The following is a 24,000-nucleotide window of genomic DNA, read 5'->3' as shown; positions in this document are numbered from 1 at the left end:
CGTTGGTTTATTTGCCTTACCCGAACGAATGACGTACCGAGAGCGCCGGGTGCACTTTGCCCAGGTTGATGTACTCCACCGCGGCCTCAAAGGTGCTCAGGCAGTAGCTCAGCTCATCTTTGCCGGAGTGACTGAAGCAGAAGTTCTTCATGTAGCTCAGGTTGGCCATCCTGGAATGAAGGGACGTTAGCAGGTGGGCATGGCGCCGTACCAGCCCGCACGGCCACACCCTCACCAATTGGGGACGTCCATCTTGATCAGAAGGTAGAGGATGACGGAGAGCAGGTCATCTGCGCACACAGCTTCGATGCTGACTGCAACACACACACATTCTTGTATTTGTTACCTTCTTGAGACCTCCGACCTCTTTAGGCTCACCCTTTCTAGATATATAAAGATTTCTATTCACAACATTAATAATATATACATACTATACAAATATAAAAAAGGTAAGTTTTTTGTTAATTTTTTTATTTTTTGTTTGTAATTGTGTGATTGCTCCAAAGCATTCACACATATGAATGAATGAAATAAGTTTATTTCGGTCATATAATCCAGTGTTTTTCAACCACTGTGTCGCGGCACACTATCTCGCGTGCCGTGGGAGCATACTTGCCAACCCTCCCGAATTTTCCGGGAGACTCCCGAAATTCAGCGCCTCTCCCGAAAACCTCCCGGGACAAATATTCTCCCGAAAATCTCCCGATTTTCAGCCGGAGCTGGAGGCCACGCCCCCTCCAGCTCCATGTGGACCTGAGTGAGGACAGCATTTTTTCACAACGGGAGGACAACAGGGTGACAATAACTAAATCATCCATACTAGAGACAAATTGTATTATTATGTTTATCTTACCTAAAAATAAATATATTTATTAATTAAAAAAATAAAAATAATAAATAAATACATTTTTACTATATTTTGCTAAAAACATCAAAATTAATTGTATTTTTATTTGTATTTTTTCTGACTCCTTATTACATCCAGCCATAGAATTAAAATAAACATATTTGAAATAATTCATTTTAAATTATCATAATTCATTTAAAATGACCATATTTAATTATTAAAATAATTGCTTGTTTATCAACAACGTTAGCATTTTATTCATTACATTTTGAAGCTCTCAGAAGCCAAGTTATGTTATATTCCTTAAGATTTATTTATGCAAGTTTGAAGTATCAATTATCTAAACACAGTTTTGTTTGCATATTTTCAGGATATATATATATATATATATATATATATATATATATATATATATATGTATGAAATACTTGACTTGGTGAATTCTAGCTGTCAATATACTCCTCCCCTCTTAACTACGCCCCCAACCACGCCCCACGCCCCCCACCTCCCGAAATCGGAGGTCTCAAGGTTGGCAAGTATGCGTGGGAGATTATCTCATTTCACCTGTTTGGGTTAAAAATCTCTTTTTGCAAACCAGTAATTATAGTATGCAAATGATGTGTTGTTGTTGAGTGTCTGTGCTGTCTATATAAACAAAAGGTGAGTGCCCCTAAGAAAAGGCATTAAAGCGTAGGGAAGGCTATGCACTGAACTGGCTACAAAGTAAACAAAAACAGAATGCTGGACGACAGCAAAGACTTACTGTGGAGCAAAGGCAATGCACATCCGAACATGACATGGCAATCAACAATGTCCTCACAAAGACGGATACAAACAAATGTAATATTCTTGATTGCTAAAACAAAGTAGATGCGGGAAAGGAAGACATGAAACTGCTACAGGAAAATACCAAAAAAAGAGAGAAAAAGCCACCAAAATAGGAGCGTAAGACAAGAACTAAAACACTACAGACAGGAAAACAGCAAAAACCTCAAAACAAGTCAGGGTGTGATGTGACAGGTTGTGACAGTACACCTACTTTGAGACAAGAGCTATAGTGACGCATGCTTGGTTATGCTTTAAAGTCATATCCAACAATTGCGACAACAACTTTTTACTGTCAACTGTTTTTTGTTTTTTAATGATTCCCGCTGGTGGTGTGCCTCCGCATTTTTTTCAACGCAAAAAATGTGCCTTGGCTGAAAAAAGGTTGAAAAACACTGATATAATCAACCATCAACCATTTTATGTGAGCAGTTTAACAGTACAGATTATACATATTTAACAATTTTACACACAAAAATAAAATAAAATAAAAAGAATGACCTAAAAAAGTAATAGGCTGAAGCCAAAGCTTTTATTTGCCTATCCTGTACCTCCACTGAAAATAAGATTACCTGGAACATCAACGTTAAAAAAAAAAAATCAATGGGATGAAAGTAATTGTTAATATATTTTATAATTTTCTATTATTTCACCTTTCAAGGTTTTCTTAAACCTTAACAAAGAACTACATGTCTTCAACTCCTCACTGAGCTTGTTCCACCATTTAACTCCTAAAACTGAAATACATTTGTATTTTGTATTCGTTCTTATTTTACCTATTTCAAAAATCTAAAATTGTTCTCCTCTTAATTGAAATAAGCTAAGAATACAATCGAAACATAATTTTTTATTGTTTTTAAAAACACAATATCTGAACATTTTAACACATTAGAACTTATACATAATGGATTGGTATGTTCATAGTAGCACGCTTTGTGTATTATTCTAATGCCCCTTTTTTAAGTTTAATTATTGGCTCTATGTTTGTTTTATAAACATGTCCCCAAACTTCAACACAATATGTTAAATATGGAAAAATAAAAGACATTTGAAAGGTAATTTAAAATAAATAAAGAATAGTGAACAACAGGCTGAATAAGTGTACGTTATATGAGGCATAAATAACCAACTGAGAAGGTGCCTGGTATGTTAACATAACATATTATGGTAAGAGTCATTCAAATAACTATAACATATACCGTATTTTTCGGAGTATAAGTCGCACCGGAGTATAAGTCGCACCTGCCGGAAATGCATAATAAAGAAGGAAAAAAACATATATAAGTCGCACTGGAGTATAAGTCGCACCGGAGTATAAGTCGCACCTGCCGGAAATGCATAATAAAGAAGGAAAAAAACATATATAAGTCGCACTGGAGCCCGGCCAAACTATGAAAAAAACTGCGACTTATAGTCCGAAAAATACGGTAGAATATGCTATACGTTTACCAAACAATCTGTCACTCCTAATCGCTAAATCCCATGAAATCTTATACGTCTAGTCTTTTACGTGAATGAGATAAATAATATTATTTGATATTTTACGTAATGTGTTAATAATTTCCTACATAAGTCGCTCCTGAGTATAAGTCGCACCCCCGGCCAAACTATGAAAAAACTGCAACTTATAGTCCGAAAAATACAGTACTCTTTTTCCAAGTTCAAAAAAAATTCCAGGATTTTCCAGAATTCCTGGTTCTCCAAAGCCTGATTTCCACCCTTTTTTATGCACTGCAAAAAGTCAGTGTTCAAAAACATGAAAAAAAATTTCAAAAAATAGGGGTATTTTATTTGAACTAAGCAAAATTATTTGCCAATAGAACAAGAAAATTTGGCTTGTCAAGACTTTCCAAAACAAGTAAAATTAGCTAACCACAATGAACCCAAAAATAACTTAAAATAAGTATATTCTCACTAATAAGTGCACTTTTCTTGGTAGAAAAAAATGAGACCTTTTTGCTCAATATGTTGAAAAATATTCTTAAATGAAGTAAATGCTAGTGCCATTATCTTGACATAATGATATGCGCTCGGCATCATGATCCTTTTTTTCATGCTTGAAGTAAGAAATTATTACTTTAAAAAAGTAGTTTTATACTTGTGAGTGTTGATGACACAGCTTTGCATCAGTTGATATTCTAGTTTCATGCATGTTTTACTCAATATAGGTTATACAATCTCAGCAACAAGCTGTAATATCTTACTGAGATCATTTAGGACCAAAACCCTTAAAACAAGTAAAACACTCTAACATAAAATCTGCTTAGAGAGAAGAATTATCTTATCAGACAGAAAATAAGCAAATATCACCCTTATTTGAGATATTTAATCTTACTTAGATTTCAGTTTTTGCAGTGTGGCAACTACTCCTCCCACATTTTTCAACCCACTTCAACAGTCAAAACATTCCTCTTAATCAGGACAAAAAACAAAGTTTCGAAGTGGAAACATTCCCGGTTTTAACGAAATTCCAAGAATTCCGCAATACCATTTCTCAACTCAACATGTTACTACTTCAACATTTCTCCTCCGATTTGAAAAATTCCAACACCAACCATTTCAACTCATTCAGACTAGAGATGTCCGATAATGTTTTTTTTGCCGATATCCGATATTCCGATATTGTCCAACTCTTGATTACCGATACCGATACATACAGTTGGGGAATTAACACATTATTATGCCTAATTTTGTTGTGATGCATTAAATATGTAACAAGGTTTTCCAAAATAAATCAACTCAAGTTATTGAATAAAATGCCAACATGGCTCTGCCATATTTATTATTGAAGTCACAAAGTGCATTATTTTTTTTAACATGCCTCAAAACAGCAGCTTGGAATTTGGGACATGCTCTCCCTGAGAGAGCATGAGGAGGTTGAGGTGGGCGTGGGAGGGTAGGGGTTAGCGGGGGGTGTAAATTGTAGCATCCCGGAAGAGTTAGTGCTGCAAGGGGTTCTGGGTATTTGTTCTGTTGTGTTACGGTGCGGATGTTCTCCCGAAATGTGTTTGTCATTCTTGTTTGGTGTGGGTTCACAGTGTGGCGCATATTTGTAACAGTGTTAAAGTTGTTTATACGGCCACCCTCAGTGTGACCTGTATGGCTGTTGACCAAGTATGCCTTGCATTCACTTGTGTGTGTGTGAAAAGCCGTAGATATTATGTGAATGGGCCGGCACGCAAAGGCAGTGCTTTTAAGGTTTATTGGCGCGCTGTACTTCTCCCTACATCCGTGTGCACAGTGGCGTTTTAAAAAGTCATACATTTTACTTTTTGAAACCGATACCGATAATTTTGAAACAGATACCGATAATTTCCGATATTACATTTTAGAGCATTTATCGACCGACAATATCGAAATATCTGTAATTCAGACCATTCAAGTTTTTTTTTACCATTTTCAAAAAAATTCCAGCTTTTCCCAAAGTTCCCAAATTTTTTGGGAAATTCCCATTGAAATCAATGGGACATTCCTCAAAGTTCCACAACTCCCACATTTTTCATCTGATTCAAACTGTTCCAACTTCAAAAATATTCAGCCTGTTTGGGAATTGTGTGCTCTACTTTAACAATTCAAAAAAAAATTCCGGGATTTCCGTTCAACTTAAGCATTGGAGCATTCACATGCAATTCCGTAAGGAATTGCCTCATCTAGTTGGTTTTTAATCTTCATTATTTACTTCAAGTTATTACAGTATGTCTCTATATACATATTTATTAATTTTTTTCATTAATTTTGGCCAAAGAGGGTGCATTTCAATTTCTTACACACACTTATTTCATATGTTGGCCAAAGGGAGATCGCTTCAAATTTTTACACACACTTGTTATTTCATATGTTGACCAGAGGGGGAGCACTTTTAAAACTGACACAGTCAATTTGAAAAATCCCTCCTTATTGGGACCACCCTCATTTTGATAGATTTCACCACCAGGGGGTGCAAATGAGACATTAGATGCAATGGTTTTCCGTATTGGGACCATGATTTTGGTCCTAACTTGTTCACCGGTCCACATATGGAAGGTACTTTTCCTTGTTGATGTCTCAAGAAGGGTGGAATACAAGAACACACACGCGCACACACACACACACACACACACACACACACACACACACACACACACACACACACACACACACACACACACACACACACACACACACACACACACACACACACAGTTAGGTAGCAAACGAGGTAATTGGCCGGCAGACAAACAAGAATTAGGCGAACAGGGCGATGATTGTTGAGGCCATCAGATTGAATCTGCGACTAACAGGACACAGCAAACATTACGCGCTACAAAACAAGCCCTTTGACATTTTTCAACAAGATCAACACTTTTTACATCCCTAATCGTCTTGTTAAACGTGTGATAATCGCACGCACACGACGCTTACCTGCGGAGGTGGGCGTGTGCGTGGCGATCAGGGCGACGCGGCGCAGGCAGAGGAGTTTGAGCAGCGGCGACGTCTGCCGGTTGAGTCCACTCAGCTCTCGTTTGGCGCGAGACAAGTTGATGCTTGAGCAAAACAGCAGAACGTCAACGAGTCACGCCGGGGGAAAAGTCACAATCTCACCAGGTATATATTGCTAGTTTCGAGTCAAGATATCGAAACACACTTAAAGCCCCACTTAAAATAGAAGTAGAGTGGAAAAACAAGACACTTTCCCACTACTTGAGGCAGTAATGACAATCTCAATTAAACAGAAGAAGTTTGAAGCTTAAGTCATAGAGAAGTTTCTTTAGCACAAAAATTATGACTCAAGTGGTGACGCTGTATTTTCATTTGCACTTAAATTTTTTTAATTTAAGAAACATATATATATATATATATATATATATATATATATACATATATATATATATATATATATATATATATATATATATATATATATATATATATATATATATATATATATATATATATATATATATATTATTTTATTTTATTTAAAAAACATTCATTTATTTTTTTAATTTAAGAAACATATAATTTATTATTCATTTAATTAGACTGGAATTATTTTAGCACAACACAATTTGCACTTTAATTTTTTTAATTTAAGAAACATACATACATATATATATATATATATGTTTCTTTTATATATATATATATATATATATATATATTTTTTTTTTTTTTTTTTTAATTTAAGAAACATTATTCTTTTTTTTATATATTTAAGAAACATATAATTTATTATTAATTTAATTAGAATGGGATTATTTTAGCACAACACAATTGTATGTACATTTATTTTTCATCATTTGCACTTTAATTTTTTTAATTTAAGAAACACATATATATATATATATATATATAAAATATATATATATATATATATATATATATATATATATATATATATATACATATATATATATAACATTTTATTTAAGAAATATTCATTTATTTATTTTTTAATTAAGAAACATATATCATTTATTATTCATTTAATTAGAAAGGAATTATTTTAGCACAACACAATTTGCACTTTTATTTTTTTGATTTAAGAAACACACATATATATATATATATATATATATATATATATATATATATATATATATATATATATATATATATATATATACATATATATAAATAAAATTTTATTTAAGAAATATTCATTTATTTATTTTTTAATTAAGAAACATATATCATTTATTATTCATTTAATTAGAAATTTAAGAAACACACACACACACACACACACACACACACACACACACACACACACACACATATATATATATATATATATATATATATATATATATATATATATATATATATATATATATATATATATATATATAATTTAAGAAATATTCATTTATTTATTTTTTATTTAAGAAACATATATCATTTATTATTCATTTAATTAGAAAGGAATTATTTTATTTGCACTTTAATTTTTTTTATTTAAGAAACATATACCGGTATATATGTATTTTTTTAATTTAAGAAACATTATTCATTTATTTTTTTAAATTTAAGAAACAATTTATTATTCGTTTAATTACAATGGAAACATTTTAGCACAACACAATTGTATGTATATTTATTTTTCATCAGTTTTTGATTTGATTAGTACTTCTTTTTTTAATCAGCCTGACCTAAGCCTTACGTTTGTGTAAAATAAATACAAATATTTGTGATTAACACATGCTTTCATATCAATTGACAATGTCCTGTTAAACTGAAGTAGGTTAGCTATAGTTATTGAATATCAGATTACTAATTCAGTGTTAACATTTGAAAGAGCCCCGGCCCTGTTTGTAGTGGGAAAGTTAGATTAAGAACCCCTGCGCTAGACCACACCATTGCTTGATGCCAACAACAAAAAAAAAGATGCTGAGACGTCCGATCGTTCACGAAGGGCCCCTATTGACGTCGAAAAGTCACCTGAACTCGGGCTTGACCCCCAAGTCTTTGTGCTGGAGCTCCTGCAGACTCCTGGTGGTCTTGTTGAAGGCGGCGTCCTGTTGACGACACGGACAGAGCAATGTCAGCCATCTCGGACGGAGACGGGACTTTCCTGCCGCCGGCGTACCTGGCTGGCTTCGAGCGAGCCCACGTAGTTGAAGATGAGGCCGTGGATGCCGTGGTGGAGGTAGACCTGCAAGAGAGGAGGTCATGTGACCGAGCAGAGCCAGAAGGCCAGAGCAGATGTTTGGGCCACTACCTCCACGGCTTGCTTCAGCACGTTCATCTGGACTTCCTGCTTGGCCAGGACCTTCTGCACGCAAACAAGCAGCATCAGAACACATCACAAGACAGGAAGTGAAGATTGTTTGGACACATATTATTTGGAATCCACATGACCCGTAATGGTAATCATGATGACAATAATAAAGCCTCCTGGCATGACTACTCAAGATTTTCATCTCTGACCAACACAGACGGTTACCATAGCAACGTCATAGGGACGAACGACTTTAGAGGTTCTTCTAAGAGTTATGCAGAAAAACGTGTGATAATAAGTTGATATATCGATAATATTCTACCTAACGACATCTTTTTTCTTCTGCTATAAACGTGTATATTACGTTGTTGTATGTGATATATAATATCTATTACGTTGTTGTATGTAATATATGACACCTATTACGTTGTTGTATGTGACATATGACATCTATTACCTTGTTGTATGTGATATATAATATCTATTACGTTGTTGTATGTGATATATGACATCTGTTACGTTGTTTTTTTGTGATATATGACATCTGTTACTTTGTTGTATGTGATATATGACATCTATTACGTTGTTGTATGTGATATATAATATCTATCACGTTGTTGTATGTGATATATGACATCTATTACGTTGTTGTATGTAATACATGACATCTATTACGTTGTTGTATGTGATACATGACATCTATATGTGATATATGACCTCTATTACGTTGTTTATGTGATACATGACATTTATTACGTTGTTGTATGCGATATATGACATCTATTACGTTGTTGTATGTGATATATAATATCTATTACGTTGTTGTATGTGATATATAACATCTATTACGTTGTTGTATGTGATATATGACATCTATTACGTTGTTGTATGTAATGTATGACATCTATTGAGTTGTTGTACGTGATATGACATCTATTACATTGTTGTATGTGATATATGACATCTATTAATTGTTTTATGTGATATATGACATCTATTACATTGTTGTATGTGATATATGACATTTGTTACTTTGTTGTTTGCAATATATGAGATCTATTACTTTGTTGTATGATATATGACATATATTACATTGTACGTGATATGACATCTATTATATTGTTGTATGTGATATGACATCTATTACAGTGTTGTATGTGATATATAATATCTATTACGTTGTTGTATGTGATATATAACATCTATTACGTTGTTGTATGTGATATATGACATTTATTACGTTGTTGTATGTGATATATGACATCTATTACATTGTTGTATGCGATATGACATCTATTACATTGTTGTATGCGATACATGACATCTATTATGTTGTTGTATGCTATACATATTTATTACGTTGTATGCGATATATGACATCTATTACATTGTTGTATGTGATACATGACATCTATTATGTTGTTGTATGAGATACATGATATTTATTACGTTGTTGTATGCGATATATGACATCTATTACGTTGTTGTATACGATACATGACATCTATTACGTTGTTGTATGCGATACATGACATCTATTACGTTGTTGTATGTGATACATGACATCTATTACGTTGTTGTATGCGATACATGACATCTATTACATTGTTGTATGTGATACATGACATCTATTACGTTGGTGTATGTGATACATGACATCTATTACGTTGTTGTATGTGATACATGACATCTATTACGTTGTTGTATGCGATACATGACATCTATTACGTTGTTGTACGCGATACATGACACCTATTACGTTGTTGTATGTGATACATGACATCTATTACGTTGGTGTATGTGATACATGACATCTATTACGATGTTGTATGCAATACATGACATCTATTACGTTGTTGTACGCGATACATGACATCTATTACGTTGTTGTACACGATACATGACACCTATTATGTTGTTGTACGCGATACATGACATCTATTACATTGTTGTATATGATATATGACATGTATTACATTGTTGTATGTGATACATGACATCTATTACGTTGTTGTATGTGATACATGACATCTATTACGTTGTTGTATGCGATGCATGGCATCTATTACGTTGTTGTACGCGATACATGACATCTATTACGTTGTTGTACGCGATACATGACATCTATTACGTTGTTGTATATGATATATGACATGTATTACATTGTTGTATGTGATACATGACATCTATTACGTTGGTGTATGGGATACATGACATCTATTACGTTGTTGTATGCGATACATGACATCTATTACGTTGTTGTATGCGATACATGACATCCATTACGTTGTTGTACGCGATACATGACATCTATTACGTTGTTGTACACGATACATGACATCTATTATGTTGTTGTACGCGATTCATGACATCTATTACGTTGTATGTGATACATGACATCTAAATGTGATATATGACATCTATTACGTTGTTGTATGCGATATGACATATATTATGTTGTTGTATGTAATATATGACATCTATTACGTTGTTGTATGCGCTATATGACATGTAGTACGTTGTCATATGTGATATATGACATCTATTATGTTGTTGTATGCGCTATATGACATGTAGTACTTTGTCATATGACATCTATTACGTTGTTGTATGTGATGCATGACATCTGTTACGTTATTGTATGCGATACATGACATCTATTACATTGGACAAGTGCACACTTTACAGTTCATGTCCCACTCACCAGACGAGAGTCTCTCAGCAAACACTGAAGACATCGAGTGTACAGCCCATGGACTGAGTCCTGATAAGAGGGAAAAAACACAACAATAAATGAATAAATAAACATAAATAATTAGATTATCACAATGTTGATGAATCACAGTGACTTTCTTGCATGCAGGATTCAAATGTTGACACAAAACTATTGTTTTTGTCACACAGGGACCGTTTTCAACTAAACTTTGCATGCATGGCCTCACCCCAGCCTTGACTTGTGTGTAGGAATAAAAACTACCATGAAGAATAAAGTCAAAATAATGAAATGTTGTTGAGAAGCTCCACTGAGTCTTCAAGTGGTCTGCCAGCTGCACCAATGATTGGACTGTGTTGTTGTATTTCTGTGTGTGCTTCTGACCGATAAAAACATTCTCCTCGTAAGACTATGGAAGCCTGTTTCCGTCAGACAAAAGAAATCCCCCAATGGTGAATTTAATTATAAGAGATATGAGGCAGAAATTATGAAATATAAAATCAAGATTATAAGATAAAAAGTTAAAATTTTTAAATAAAGGTCATATTGAAATAAAAAAAGATCAAAATTATAAGATAAAAAGTCGAAAATATGAGATTAAGTGGAAATTTGGAGATAAAAAGTCATAATTACAAGATAAAAAGTCAAAACGATGAGATAAAAATTCCCCATTATGAGATAAAACATCGAAATTATGAGATAAGTGAAAATTATAAAATACAAAGGAGATAAAAAGTTAACACTGCAGCACATGCGCACTTTCTATCTCATAATTTTATCTCATAGTTTCTACTTTCTATTTCATAATCAGGATTTGTTTTTATTTCATAATTATAATTACGACTTTTATTTTATTATTTCGCCTTTTTATCTCATAATTTTTATTTTTTTACCTCATAATTTCGATTTATCTCACAATTTCAATTTTTTATCTGATATTTTCGAATTTTTAATGTCATAATTTCAACATTTTTATCACATCATTTCAACTTTTATCTTATGTTTTCGACTTTTATCTTAAGTTTTCAACTTTTTATCTGATTATTTCAAATTTTCACCTCACAATTATGACTTTTTATTTCATAATTTTGCCTTTTTATCTCATAATTTCAACTTTGTAGCTCATGATTTGGATTCATCTAATAATTTTTCCTTTTTACTCTCATAATTATAACTTTCTTATCTCATAATGTCAAATGTACCTCATAATTTGGACCTTTTATTACATATTTTCGACTCTTATTTTTAAATGAGAATAAAGTTGCGTTTATGACCGGGCCTGAGATGGAGTGGAGCAGGTGTCCCACCATCAGTGTTGGGTTAGTTACTGAAAAACAGTAACTAGTTACAGTTACTAGTTACTTTATTTCAAAAGTAACTCAGGTACTAACTCAGTTACTTACACCAAAAAGTAATGCGTTACTGTGAAAAGTAACTATTTAGTTACTTCTTCTACTTTTTTTTTTTAAAGCTCCCATTAATGCCCTTTTAGCCTTCATTTTAGTACTGTTATTGCACAGGGGAATAATACAATCTGTTGATCAACTTGACATACATTTGCATCACTGAACTCTGCTAAGCAATGTGCTCTACATACAACACACAAAGACAAAGATATGTTTCAAAGGGCCAATTTATTTCAGGCCAGAACAAATTGACAAAACTATTTTAAATAGCTGCAACATAACATACATAAGTAACAAACAGCATAATAACACTAACACTAACACTAACCACGTTAAACCCAGATTCCGAACTAATAAAGGTCTTAACTAATTCTCTTTCTATGCCACTTCAATATGGAATGCACTCCCAACAGGTGTAAAAGAAAGGGCATCTCTATCCTCCTTCAAAACCGCACTAAAAGAACACCTCCAGGCAACTACAACCCTAAACTAACACCCTCCCTTCCACATAATACCTCTTCGGATTGTAAATAATCAAATGTAGACACTTTTTCTTATACTTTCTGATCTCTCTCTCCGTGTCCACTACTTGCTGTACATATCCTACCAAGTCAGTCCTACACTGTTTCAATGTCCATTTCTCTGATGATGCAATTGTTGATGACTGAAGTGTTGATACCAACCAAACCTAACCCCCCCCCCCCCATATCCCACACCCCGGATTGTAAATAATTCAATGTATATACCCTGATGATTATCTTGTGTGATGACTGTATTATGATGTTAGTATATATTTGATAGTATATATCTGTATCTGGACCCCGACTTAAACAAGTTAAAAAACTTATTTGGGTGTTACCATTTAGTGGTCAATTGTACGGAATATGTACTGTACTGTGCAATCTACTAATAAAAGTTTCAATCAATCAATCAATCAATCAACAACATAGCTGTAAAGCTGGCTTCACCTAAGGAAGGCACACGTGACATACACAGAGCCTAACCAGGCAGATTTGAATTGTTGTTTTGGGCAGTAGACGGGATCTTTGATCCAAGACACAACTTACATTTAACTAAAATGTTCTTTTCTTTGTGCTCGACAAAAGAAAAGAAGTGAGAATATCTCATACTTGCCAACCCTCCCGAATTTCACTGCCTCTCCCTGGGACAACCATTCTCCAAATTTCTGTCGATTTCCAGCCGGACTTAAGGCACGCCCCCTCCCGGTCTGTGCGGATCTGAGTGGGGACAGCCTGTCGTCACGTCCGCTTGGCCAACCAAAAAGTAACCACAGAACACTATACCGTATAGGCGTATAGTGTTCTGTGGTTACTTTTTTGTTGGCCAACGGTTGTATTGCGCACCCCCCTCCCCTCCCCTCCCCTCCCCTCCCTTCCCCTTCCCACACTCAGACACACAGTCACACGCACACACAGAGAGCACAGAGGAAGAATCAGAAGCACGTCTCTGCTTCGCTGGAATAAAACACACTCAGATCCTCAGTTTCTAGCCGATACTACATAAAAAATAACGTAAAATAACGCAGTAACGCATCATGTAGTAACGGTAACTGAGTTATTGAATATAAAAAAATAACGCGTTAGATTACTAGTTACCGCCGAAACTAACGGCGTTACAGTAACGCGTTGCTTTGTAACGCGTTAGTCCCAACACTGCCCACCATGTGGTGTCGGAGTCCCTTCCTCTCGTGCTCCTTGAAGACCTGGCAGAAGTTGAGGATCATCTTGTCCAACTTGTGGACGTGGCGGCCCAGGAAGTCCTCCACCTCCTCCAGACTCTTCAGGCAGTACGGCGCCGACGGGCCGAGCTCGGCCGGGCCGGGCGCCGCCTCGACGGGCCGGGAGATACAGAGGATGCTGAAGCTCTGCTCCCGCTCGTTGTAGAAGGTCTCCTCGAACAGGATGGGGACGGACGAGCCGGACCCCAGCAGGACCTGCCTCTCCTGGATCCTGACCTCCTGCCACACACCAGGGAAACATGAGAACCCACCCAGGAGCTGATGAGCGGCGTGGAAAAGCCCAACCTGTCCATCAGCGGTGTGGTAGCGCCCTTCTCCGGGCTGCAGCACGTAGCTGTCAAAGTGGCAGCTGGACAGGCTGCTCTGGCCCAGACTGACACAGCACGGCACCAGAACCTGGAACACATCCACATCTTCAGTTTTTGGGATCAACTCATCCATCTCAACTCAAGCTATGCTACTGAGATATTTTGTTACTCAGTACGGGTGCAGAAAATCCAACAAAACAGCCTGGAATAAAGGAGGGAATAGCTGTGGACTTAGACTTAGAGAGGAGAGGGCACCCACACACACTGCCCCTCCTCTCTCCACCAGATATTAGTCTAACCATAAATGCTATCCCTCTCCAGGGGACTTCTGAGGAGTTGCTGGAACATTCCTACACAGGGTGTCAGGTTAAAATCCACGTTCTTGGTTCTTCTTCTACAGATCTATTTGAGGTGAGGTGGGGGTAAAAGAGAGAGAAGGGCTCACGATGCCGTGGAGCTTGGCCACTTGGGCGCACAGGTCAGGCCTCTGCTTCTCCAGCGCCAAGTAGAAGGGGTTCTTAGCGATGTTCTCGTCATAACCAGCCATGGGGAGGTCCGGAACCTGGAGAAGGAGGAACCCAAGGGGAGGTCACGCAGGGTTTTGTTTTGTTTGTCGACACATGTCAACACCTCCCACTTGTCGGACTTTTGCAAATTTGTTAAAAAATGTAAAAACTGCAAAGAGCTAAAAATAAAATGAAAAACACAAAAATCTTTCACATTTAGAACTCTATTCCAAAATGGAATGAATACATTTTTGTCCTCAAAATTCTACACACAATACCCCATAATTTGTTGTTGTTTGTTCTTTTGTTTTTTATTGAGATATTTGCAAATTAAAAAAAAAAAGCAAAAAAAGGTCAAGAAAAAACGTTTTCACATTGACATAATGGGGTATTGTGTGCAAAATGTTGAGGACAATAATGGATTTATGTTTTTTTTGGGGGGGGGGGGGGGGGGGGGGGGGGTCTTGCAGATTTATTAAAAATACAAAACCGCAAAAAGCTAAAAAAAAAAAAAAAACCTACCAAAACTTTCACAACTATGAGATAAAAAGTCGAAAATATGAGATTAAGTGGAAATTTGGAGATAAAAAGTCATAATTACAAGATAAAAAGTCAAAATGATGAGATAAAAATTCCCCATTATGAGATAAAACATCGAAATTATGAAATTATGAGATGAATCAAAATTATAAAATACAAAGTTAAAATTATGAGATGAAAAGTTAATGCAGCACATGCGCACTTTTTAACTCATAATTTTGATTTTTTTTTTATCTCATAGTTTCTATTTCATAATCAGGATTTTTTTAATTTCATAAATTATATATTGTCTTATAATTTCTACTTTCTATTTCATAATCATGAGGGTTTTATTTCATAATTTAAATATCTCATAATTTTTTACTTTCTATTTCATAATCATGAGGGTTTTATTCATAATTTATATATTATCTCATAATTTCTACTTTCTATTTCATAATCATGAGGGTTTTATTTCATGATTTCGACTTTTTCTTCAGATCATTTCAACTTTCTATCTCAAAATTTCGATTATTAATCTCATAGTTTTGATATTTTTAATCTCATAATTTCAATTTTCTTATTTCATAGTTTCGACGTATAGTCTCAAATTTTCAACTTTATCTCATAATTTTGACTTTTTAACTTGACTTTAAATCTCGTAATTTCGATTTTTTAATCGGATTTAAATGTTATCTCATAATTTATATTTTTACATCATTCCAATTTTTTTGCCTCATAATTCAAAATGTTTAATCCAATGATTTCAACTTTCTTATCTCATAATTTTGATTCATCTCATAATTTAAAAAATGTATCTCATAATTAATACTTTATATCTCATAACTTCAACTTTTTATCTTGTTTTCCAATTTTTATCTCATCATTTCAAGTTTATTATTTCATAATTATGACTTTTTTATTTTTAATAATTTTGCCTATTTACTCTCATAATTAGGACTTTCTTATCTTGTAACTTCATCTTTCTTATCTGTAATGTTGTCTTTTTATCTCATAATTATGACTTTTATTTCATAATTTCACCTTTTTATTTCATAATTTTGATTTTTATATCATAATATCTTAATATCATAATAAAACAATTTTTATCTCATAATTACGACTTTATATCTCATAATTGCAACTTTTTATCTTGTTTTTGAATTTTTATCTCATCATTTCAAGTTTATTATCTCATACAGTAATTATGCTCACTGCTCCGCTCACCTCCCAGGGGGTGAACAAGGGTGATGGGTCAAATGCAGAGGACAAATTTCATCACACCTAGTGTGTGTGTGACAATCATTGGTACTTTAATTTTAACTTTAACTTAAACTGCAAAGAGCTAAAAATAAAATAAAAACACAAAAACCTTTCACATTTAGAACTCTATTCCAAAATGGAATGAATACATTTTTGTCCTCAAAATTCTACACACAATACCACATAATTTGTTGTTGTTTGTTCTTTTGTTTTTGATTGAGATATTTGCAAATTTTAAAAAAAAATGCAAAAAAAGGTCAAGAAAAAACGTTTTCACATTGACATAATGGGGTATTGTGTGCATAATGTTAAGGACAATAATGAATTAATGTTTGGGAGGGGGGGGGGGGGGGGGTGGGGGGGGGATTCTTGCAGATTTATTAAAAATACAAAACCGCAAAAAGCTAAAAAAAAAAAAAATGTAAAGCCTTATTCAAAAATGGAATAAATTCATGTTTTTTCACGAAATTCCACACACAATGAATTTATTCCAAAATGGATTAAATTATTTTTTGTCCTCACAATTCTCCACAAAATACCCCATAATACTTGCACACGATAACATGATAATAAAACAAAATATAACAACTGGACGGCAGTTCTTTTTTTGAATATTTCAATAACGATGGCGACCCAGGTACCGGGATTTGGTACCGAGAATTGGTACTGTATCGGTTCAAATGTGATCGGTAGGCTACCGGTCACATTTTATTATTATAATCAAATGACAGCATTCATTTCCATGAGGTTATTTTCTAATATAAGTGTTTAGGCCCACTTACAACGACAATAACAAAAAATATTGTTTTTCATGGACTGTGTACATGTATTGTTTGTCTGGGTGGAGGTCCTGCTTTGGAAATAGTTTGTACCCCTTTCAGACATTGCATTTAGTTCCCATTAAAACATTCACATGTTGCACAATGAGATGTAAGCAGGGGATCATGTGTACATTCCTGCAACTTCCTGTTTGTAAAAAATAATTTTTTTTTAGTATTTATTTAATATACTAACAGCATTTCATGATTAATATTTATAAATTAAGATTCCTAATAAATGACACTAGAATAAGCACACATTTGATTGGTAAATCATAGTGAAACGACCTGGAATGACACCTTATGTGTGGTGTTGGAGTTGTCCGACTTTTTGTGTGGCTGTAAACGCATCACTGGCTAAGTGCCATATGCACATGTGTTGGCGCAAGTGAGAAAGAGCGAGCGGCTGCTGTTGATATAACAAAGTTGCTTTTGGTCTGGTTTGTACTGCAGAAAATGACCAGTTTTGCTAGATATAATTTTTTTTTACTAATGTTTTGGTGATGTGTTTATGGCCGACAATGAAGAGTTTTGCTCAATAAAGTGATGGATGGAATTCATGTCCTCAAGTCGTCTCGACAATATTTGAACAATGATGACGAAAACTGTTTTCTCTGTCATGTCGAAAATTGTTATGCGCTTATTTTTTTATTTGATTTTGTTTGTGGCATAGATTTGCCCGTGCGCAGAGGACGCTTGAGCAGTGCGCAATTGCACAGGCGCGCACCTTAGAGGGAACGTTGCCGGTAGCCATCCCTTTCTCGGGAAATGTAACTCTCCGCTGATTGGTGACGTCATTGGCACCCGCAGGAATCCGTGTCGGACTCCCTTCCGAGAAGCGGTGGTGACCGAGGCGACATTATTTCTCTTAAAGGCACGCGGCGCCTCATGCGGAGGCCACACACACACACCCACACACACTTCTGTCAAATCCTTCATGAAATAATTTCATGGAAGTCCACAGAGGAAGCGTGGAAGCAGGCGGAGGAAGAAGACGACCAAAGTCAGGAAAGAAGAAGCAAAAGTGTGTACTCACCTCCTCGCTCGTCAGCTTCATCCTCACACACACACACCCACACACACAGAATGATAGTAGGAGCTCCTCAGCTGGACTCAGAGTCAAGACAGAGTCACTCCCCTCGTGATCCGACACCAAGGAAGAAGAAGAATGTCCCGCCCCTCCCGTGACCCCCCCCCTGAGGCGAGCATGACAACAAGGGTCCTCCGTGATCATGTGACCTTGAGATGATCGACGACGGACACGTAAAGAACGTTCCCTGACTTCTACTTTGAGCACCGCGCCGCTTCTTTTTACACCTGCGTGAGTGTGACTTGAAACAAGAACAGCGACTACTTCAGGTGCACAATAAAAAGAGCTGAAAAGTGTCATCAAGGTGGATTATCGCGGTGTAACTTTGAGAGGAATATTTCCCCACCTTTTTCATGTACAGTTCATTGTGATAAAGGACATAACACGAATGTTTCCTGTTCTTGCAAACCAACACGATGTAGCGCAGTTCCTCCACTAAATGTGTATAATTTTTATCGTACAGTGCATCCGGAAAGTACTCACGGGGTTTCACTTTGTCAACATTTTGTTATGTTACAGCCTTATTCCAAAATGGAATAAGTTCATTTTTGTCCTCAAAATTATACACACAATACCCCGTGATGACAATGCGAAGTTTTTTGGGGGACTTTTGCAAATTTATTGAAAATAACTAACTAAAATAGTGTAAGACACGTTGTCATTATGAGGTATTGTGTGTAGAATGTTGAGGACAATAATGTATTTATGCTTTGGGGGGATTTTTGCATATTTATTAAAAATAAATAACAGCAAAAATTTCTAAAAAAAAAAAAAATACTTTTTTACATTGTCATTATGGGTATTGTGTTTAGAATTTTGAGGAAATAAATTGATTAAAAAATGGAATTAATAGATTTTTGTCTTTAAAATTCTACACACAACTAATTTATTTGAAAATGGAATACATTCTCTTTGTCCTCAAAATTCTATACACAACAGCCCATAATGACAATGTGTGATTGTTGGGACTTTTGCAAGTTTATCAGAAATTTAAAAAAAAAAATGCAAAAAGCGCTTAAAAAAAACAAAAAAAAACTTTTTTACATTGTTATTATGGGTGTTTGTAGAATTTCGAGGTAAAAAAAAAAAATCTAATCTATTAAAAATAAAAAACTGCAATAAGCTAAAAAAAAACAAAAAAAAAACTTTCACATTTAGAGATTAGAGCCTTATTCCAAAATGAAATACATTCATGTTTGTCCACAAAATTCTACACACAATAAATGTATTCCATAATGGAATAAATTAATTATTGTCCTCAAAAATCTACACACAATACCCCATACTGACAATGTGAAAAGGTTTTCGTATTTTTTTGTTTTTGTTTTTAGAGATTTTTGCAAAAGTAATTAAAAAAAATTAAAACTGCAATAAAGCTCTGGAAAAAACTTTTCACATCGTCATTATGGGATATTTTGTGTAGAATGTTAAGTATAATAATGGATTTATGATTTGGGGGAATTTTTGTATATTTATTAAAAATAAATAACAGCAAAAATGTCTACAACAAAAACTTTTTTACATTGTTACTATGGGGTATTGTGTGTAGAATTTTCAGGACAAAAATTGATTCAAAAATGGAATTAATAGATTTTTGTCTTTAAAATTCTACACACAACTATTTTATTTAAAAATGGAATACATTCTCTTTTGTCCTCAAAATTCTATACACAACAGCCCATAATGACAATGTGAAATTGTTGGGACTTTTGCAAATTTATCAGAATTTTAAAAAAAAATGCAAAAAGCGCAAAAAAAAAAAAAAAAAAAAACTTTTTTACATTGTTATTATGGGTGTTTGTAGACTTTCGAGGTAAAAAAATAAATAAAATCTATTAAAAATAAAAAAAACTGCAATAAGCTCAAAAAAAACAAAAAACTTTCACATTTAGAGCCTTATTCCAAAATGAAATACAATCATGTTTGTCCACAAAATTCTACACACAATAAATGTATTCCATATTGGAATAAATTAATTAGTGTCCTCAAAATTTTACACACAATACCGCATACTGACAATGTGAAAAAGTTTTCGTATTTTTTTGTTTTTGTTTTTAGAGATTTTTGCAGAAGTAATAAAGAAAAATTTAAACTGCAATAAAGCTCTAGAAAAAACTTTTCACATCGTCATTATGGGATATTGTGTGTAGAATGTTAAGTATAATAATGGATTTATGACTTGGGGGAATTTTTGTATATTTATTAAAAATAAATAACAGCAAAAATGTCTACAAAAAAACGTTTTTACATTGTTATTATGGGGTATTGTGTGTAGAATTTTCAGGACAAAAATTGATTCAAAAATGGAATTAATAGATTTTTGTCTTTAAAATTCTACACACATTCTACACACAACTATTTTATTTAAAAATAGAATACATTCTCTTTTGTCCTCAAAATTCTATACACAACAGCCCATAATGACAATGTGAAATTGTTGGGACGTTTGCATATTTATCAGAAATTTAAAAATAAAATGCAAAAAGCTCTAAAAAAAACCAAACTTTTTTACATTGTCATTATGGCTGTTTGTAGAATTTCGAGGTCAAAAAATAATTCATTCTAAAAAATAAAAAAAATATTTTTTGTCCTCAAAATTGTACACACAATAATTTATTCTAAAATGGAATAAATTCACCTGTGTTCTCAAAATTGTACACACAATACCCCATAATGACAATGCAAAAATGTTTTGCAAATATCTTAACTGCAAAAAGCTAAAAAAAAAAAAAAAAACTTTCACATTTAGAGCCTTATTCTAAAATGGAATAAATTCATGTTTGTCCACAAAATTCTCCACAAAATACCCCATAATGACAATGTGAAAACGTTTTTTGGGCAGACTTTTGCAAATTTGTTAAACATTTTAAAAACTACAAAAAAGCTTTTTGTAGTTTTGTAATTTTTTACATTGTCATTACGGGGTATTGTGTGTAGAAATTTGAGGTCAAAAATGTATTTTTCCAAAAATAAATAAAAAGCAAATCTTTTAAAAAATTGAAAAAACTGCAAAAAGCTCTGAAAAACTTTTCACATTTAGAGCCTGATTCCAAAATTAGATACATGCATGTTTGTCCACAAAATTATACACACATTGTACACACAATTAATTTATTCCAAAATGGAATAAATTCATTTTTGTCCTCAAAATTCTACACACAATAAATGTAATGACAATGTAAAAACGTTGTTGTTGTTGTTTTTAGTAATTTTTGCAAATGTAACAAAAAAAAGAAGTTTAAACTGCAATAAAGCTTGAAAAAAACGTTTTCACATTGTCATTACGAGGTATTGTGTGTAGAATTTTGAGGACAAAAATGAATTTATTCGAAAATTGAATTCTTTTTTGTCTTTAAAATTATACACACACAAAAAAAATATTTCAAAATGGGATACATTCTCTTTTGTCCTCAAAATTCTATACACAATACCCCATAATAACAATGTGAAATTGTTGTTTTGGGGGAAATTTTGCAAATTTATAAAAAATAAAAAAAATTGCAAAAGCTCTAAAAAAAAAAAAAAAAAAAAAAAACTTTTTTACATGGTCATTAAGGGTGTTGGGTGTAGACTTTTGAGGTCAAAAAATAATTTATTCCAAAAAATAAATACAATATTTTTTGTTCTCAAAATTCTACACACTATGAATTTATTCTAAAATGAAATAAATTATATTTTGTTTTCAAAATTCTACACACAATACCCCATAATGACAATGTGAATTTTTTTTTTTGGGGCGGACTTTTGCAAATTTGTTAAAAATTTTAAAAACTGCAAAAAGCTAAACAATTTAATAAATAAAAAAATACTTTCACATTTAGAGCCTTATTTCAAAATGGAATGAATAATTTTTTCTCCACAATATACCCCATAATGACATTGTGAAAAAAAATGTTTTTTTTAGATTTTTACAAATATATAAATAAAATACAATAAAAATTAAAAAAAAGACATAAAAGCTCTAAAAAACAACTTTTTTTAAACATTGTCATTATGGGGTATTGTGCAAATCTATTAAAAATAAAAAACTGCAAAAAGCTCTAAAAAAAAAAAAACTTTCAAATTCAGGGCCTTATTCCAAAATGAAATACATTCATGTTTCTCCACAAACTTCTACACACATTGTACGCACAATTAATTTATTCCAAAATGGAATTAATTCATTTTTGTCCTCAAAATTCTACACACAATACCCCATAATTTCAATGTAAAAAAGTTTTCGTTGTTTTTAGAGATTTTTGCAAATGTAATAAAAACTGCAGTCATTATGGGGTATTGTGTGTAGGATGTTGAGGACAATAATGGATTTATGTTTTTGGGGGGGATTTTTGCAGATTTGTTAAAAATAAAAAAAACTGCAAAAAGCTCTAAAAACAAACTTTTTACATTGTCAATATGGGGTATTGTGTGTAGAAATTTTAGGTCAAAAACGATTTATTCCAAAAATAAATCAATACATGTTTGTCCTCAAAACTCTACACACAATACCCCGTAATAACAATGTGAAAACTTTTTTTTTTTAAAGATTTTTTACAAATATATATATAAACAACGACAGCTCTAAAAATAAACTTTTTACTTTGTCATTATGGGGTATTGTGTGTAGAATTTTGAGGTCAAAAATAATTTATTCCAAAAATAAATAAATAAATGTTTGTCCTCAAAATTCTACACACAATATCCCATAATGACAATGTGAAAACTTTTATTTAGATTTTTACGAATATATGTATAAAAAACGACATAAAAACTCTAAAAACAAACTTTTTACATTGTCATTATTGGGTATTGTGCAAAAAAATTAAAAAAATAAAACTGCAAAAAGCTCTAAAAAAAAAAAACAACCCAAAACCTTTCACATTTAGAGCCTTATTTAAAAACCAAATATTTTGTCCACAAAATTCTACACATATTGTACACACAATTAATTTATTCCACAATTGAATAAATTCATTTTTGTCCTCAAAATTCTACACACAATACCCCATAATGACAATGTGAAAAGGTTTTCGTTGTTTTTAGAGATTTTTACAAATGTAATAAAAACTGCAATAAAGCTCTAGAAAAAAAACTTTTAACATTGTCATTATGGGATATTGTGTGTAGAAGTTTAAGGTCAAAAACGATTTATTCCAAAAATAAATAAATACATTTTTGTCCTCAAAATTCTACACACAATACCCCGTAATGACAATGTGAAAACTTTTTTTTAAAATAGATTTTTACAAATATATATATATATAAAT

The 24,000-nt window shown here is 33.1% G+C and overlaps 2 protein-coding genes across 3 annotated transcripts in view; one reads left to right on the top strand and one right to left on the bottom strand.

The window, feature by feature from the left end:
- The window catches only part of LOC133572070 (alpha-1,3-mannosyl-glycoprotein 4-beta-N-acetylglucosaminyltransferase C-like), a 490,538-nt gene that overhangs the window by 7,359 nt on the left and 459,179 nt on the right, over positions 1-24,000 (top strand). The gene's annotated exons all lie outside the window — the stretch shown is intronic.
- ankrd27 (ankyrin repeat domain 27 (VPS9 domain)) overlaps positions 1-24,000 on the bottom strand; it is a 60,424-nt gene that overhangs the window by 32,789 nt on the left and 3,635 nt on the right. The window contains exons 2-11 of one of the 2 annotated variants that reach the window (XM_061924726.2): positions 15,004-15,120; positions 14,536-14,646; positions 14,173-14,469; positions 11,077-11,136; positions 8,373-8,426; positions 8,241-8,306; positions 8,093-8,169; positions 6,074-6,195; positions 236-314; positions 38-170 (exon numbers count right to left, since the gene is read on the bottom strand). In XM_061924726.2, the coding sequence (XP_061780710.1) occupies positions 38-170; positions 236-314; positions 6,074-6,195; positions 8,093-8,169; positions 8,241-8,306; positions 8,373-8,426; positions 11,077-11,136; positions 14,173-14,469; positions 14,536-14,646; positions 15,004-15,105 (1,101 nt within the window). In that variant the 5' untranslated portion in view covers positions 15,106-15,120. The remainder of the gene's footprint in view (positions 1-37; positions 171-235; positions 315-6,073; positions 6,196-8,092; positions 8,170-8,240; positions 8,307-8,372; positions 8,427-11,076; positions 11,137-14,172; positions 14,470-14,535; positions 14,647-15,003; positions 15,121-24,000) is intronic. The other variant, XM_061924727.2, reaches the window with a different exon arrangement.

Source organism: Nerophis lumbriciformis, linkage group LG29 (genome assembly GCF_033978685.3).
Source record: "Nerophis lumbriciformis linkage group LG29, RoL_Nlum_v2.1, whole genome shotgun sequence".
Lineage (NCBI taxonomy): Eukaryota > Metazoa > Chordata > Actinopteri > Syngnathiformes > Syngnathidae > Nerophis > Nerophis lumbriciformis.
Note: the sequence above shows the minus strand (reverse complement) of the source record. Positions and strands in the feature narration are given on the sequence as shown.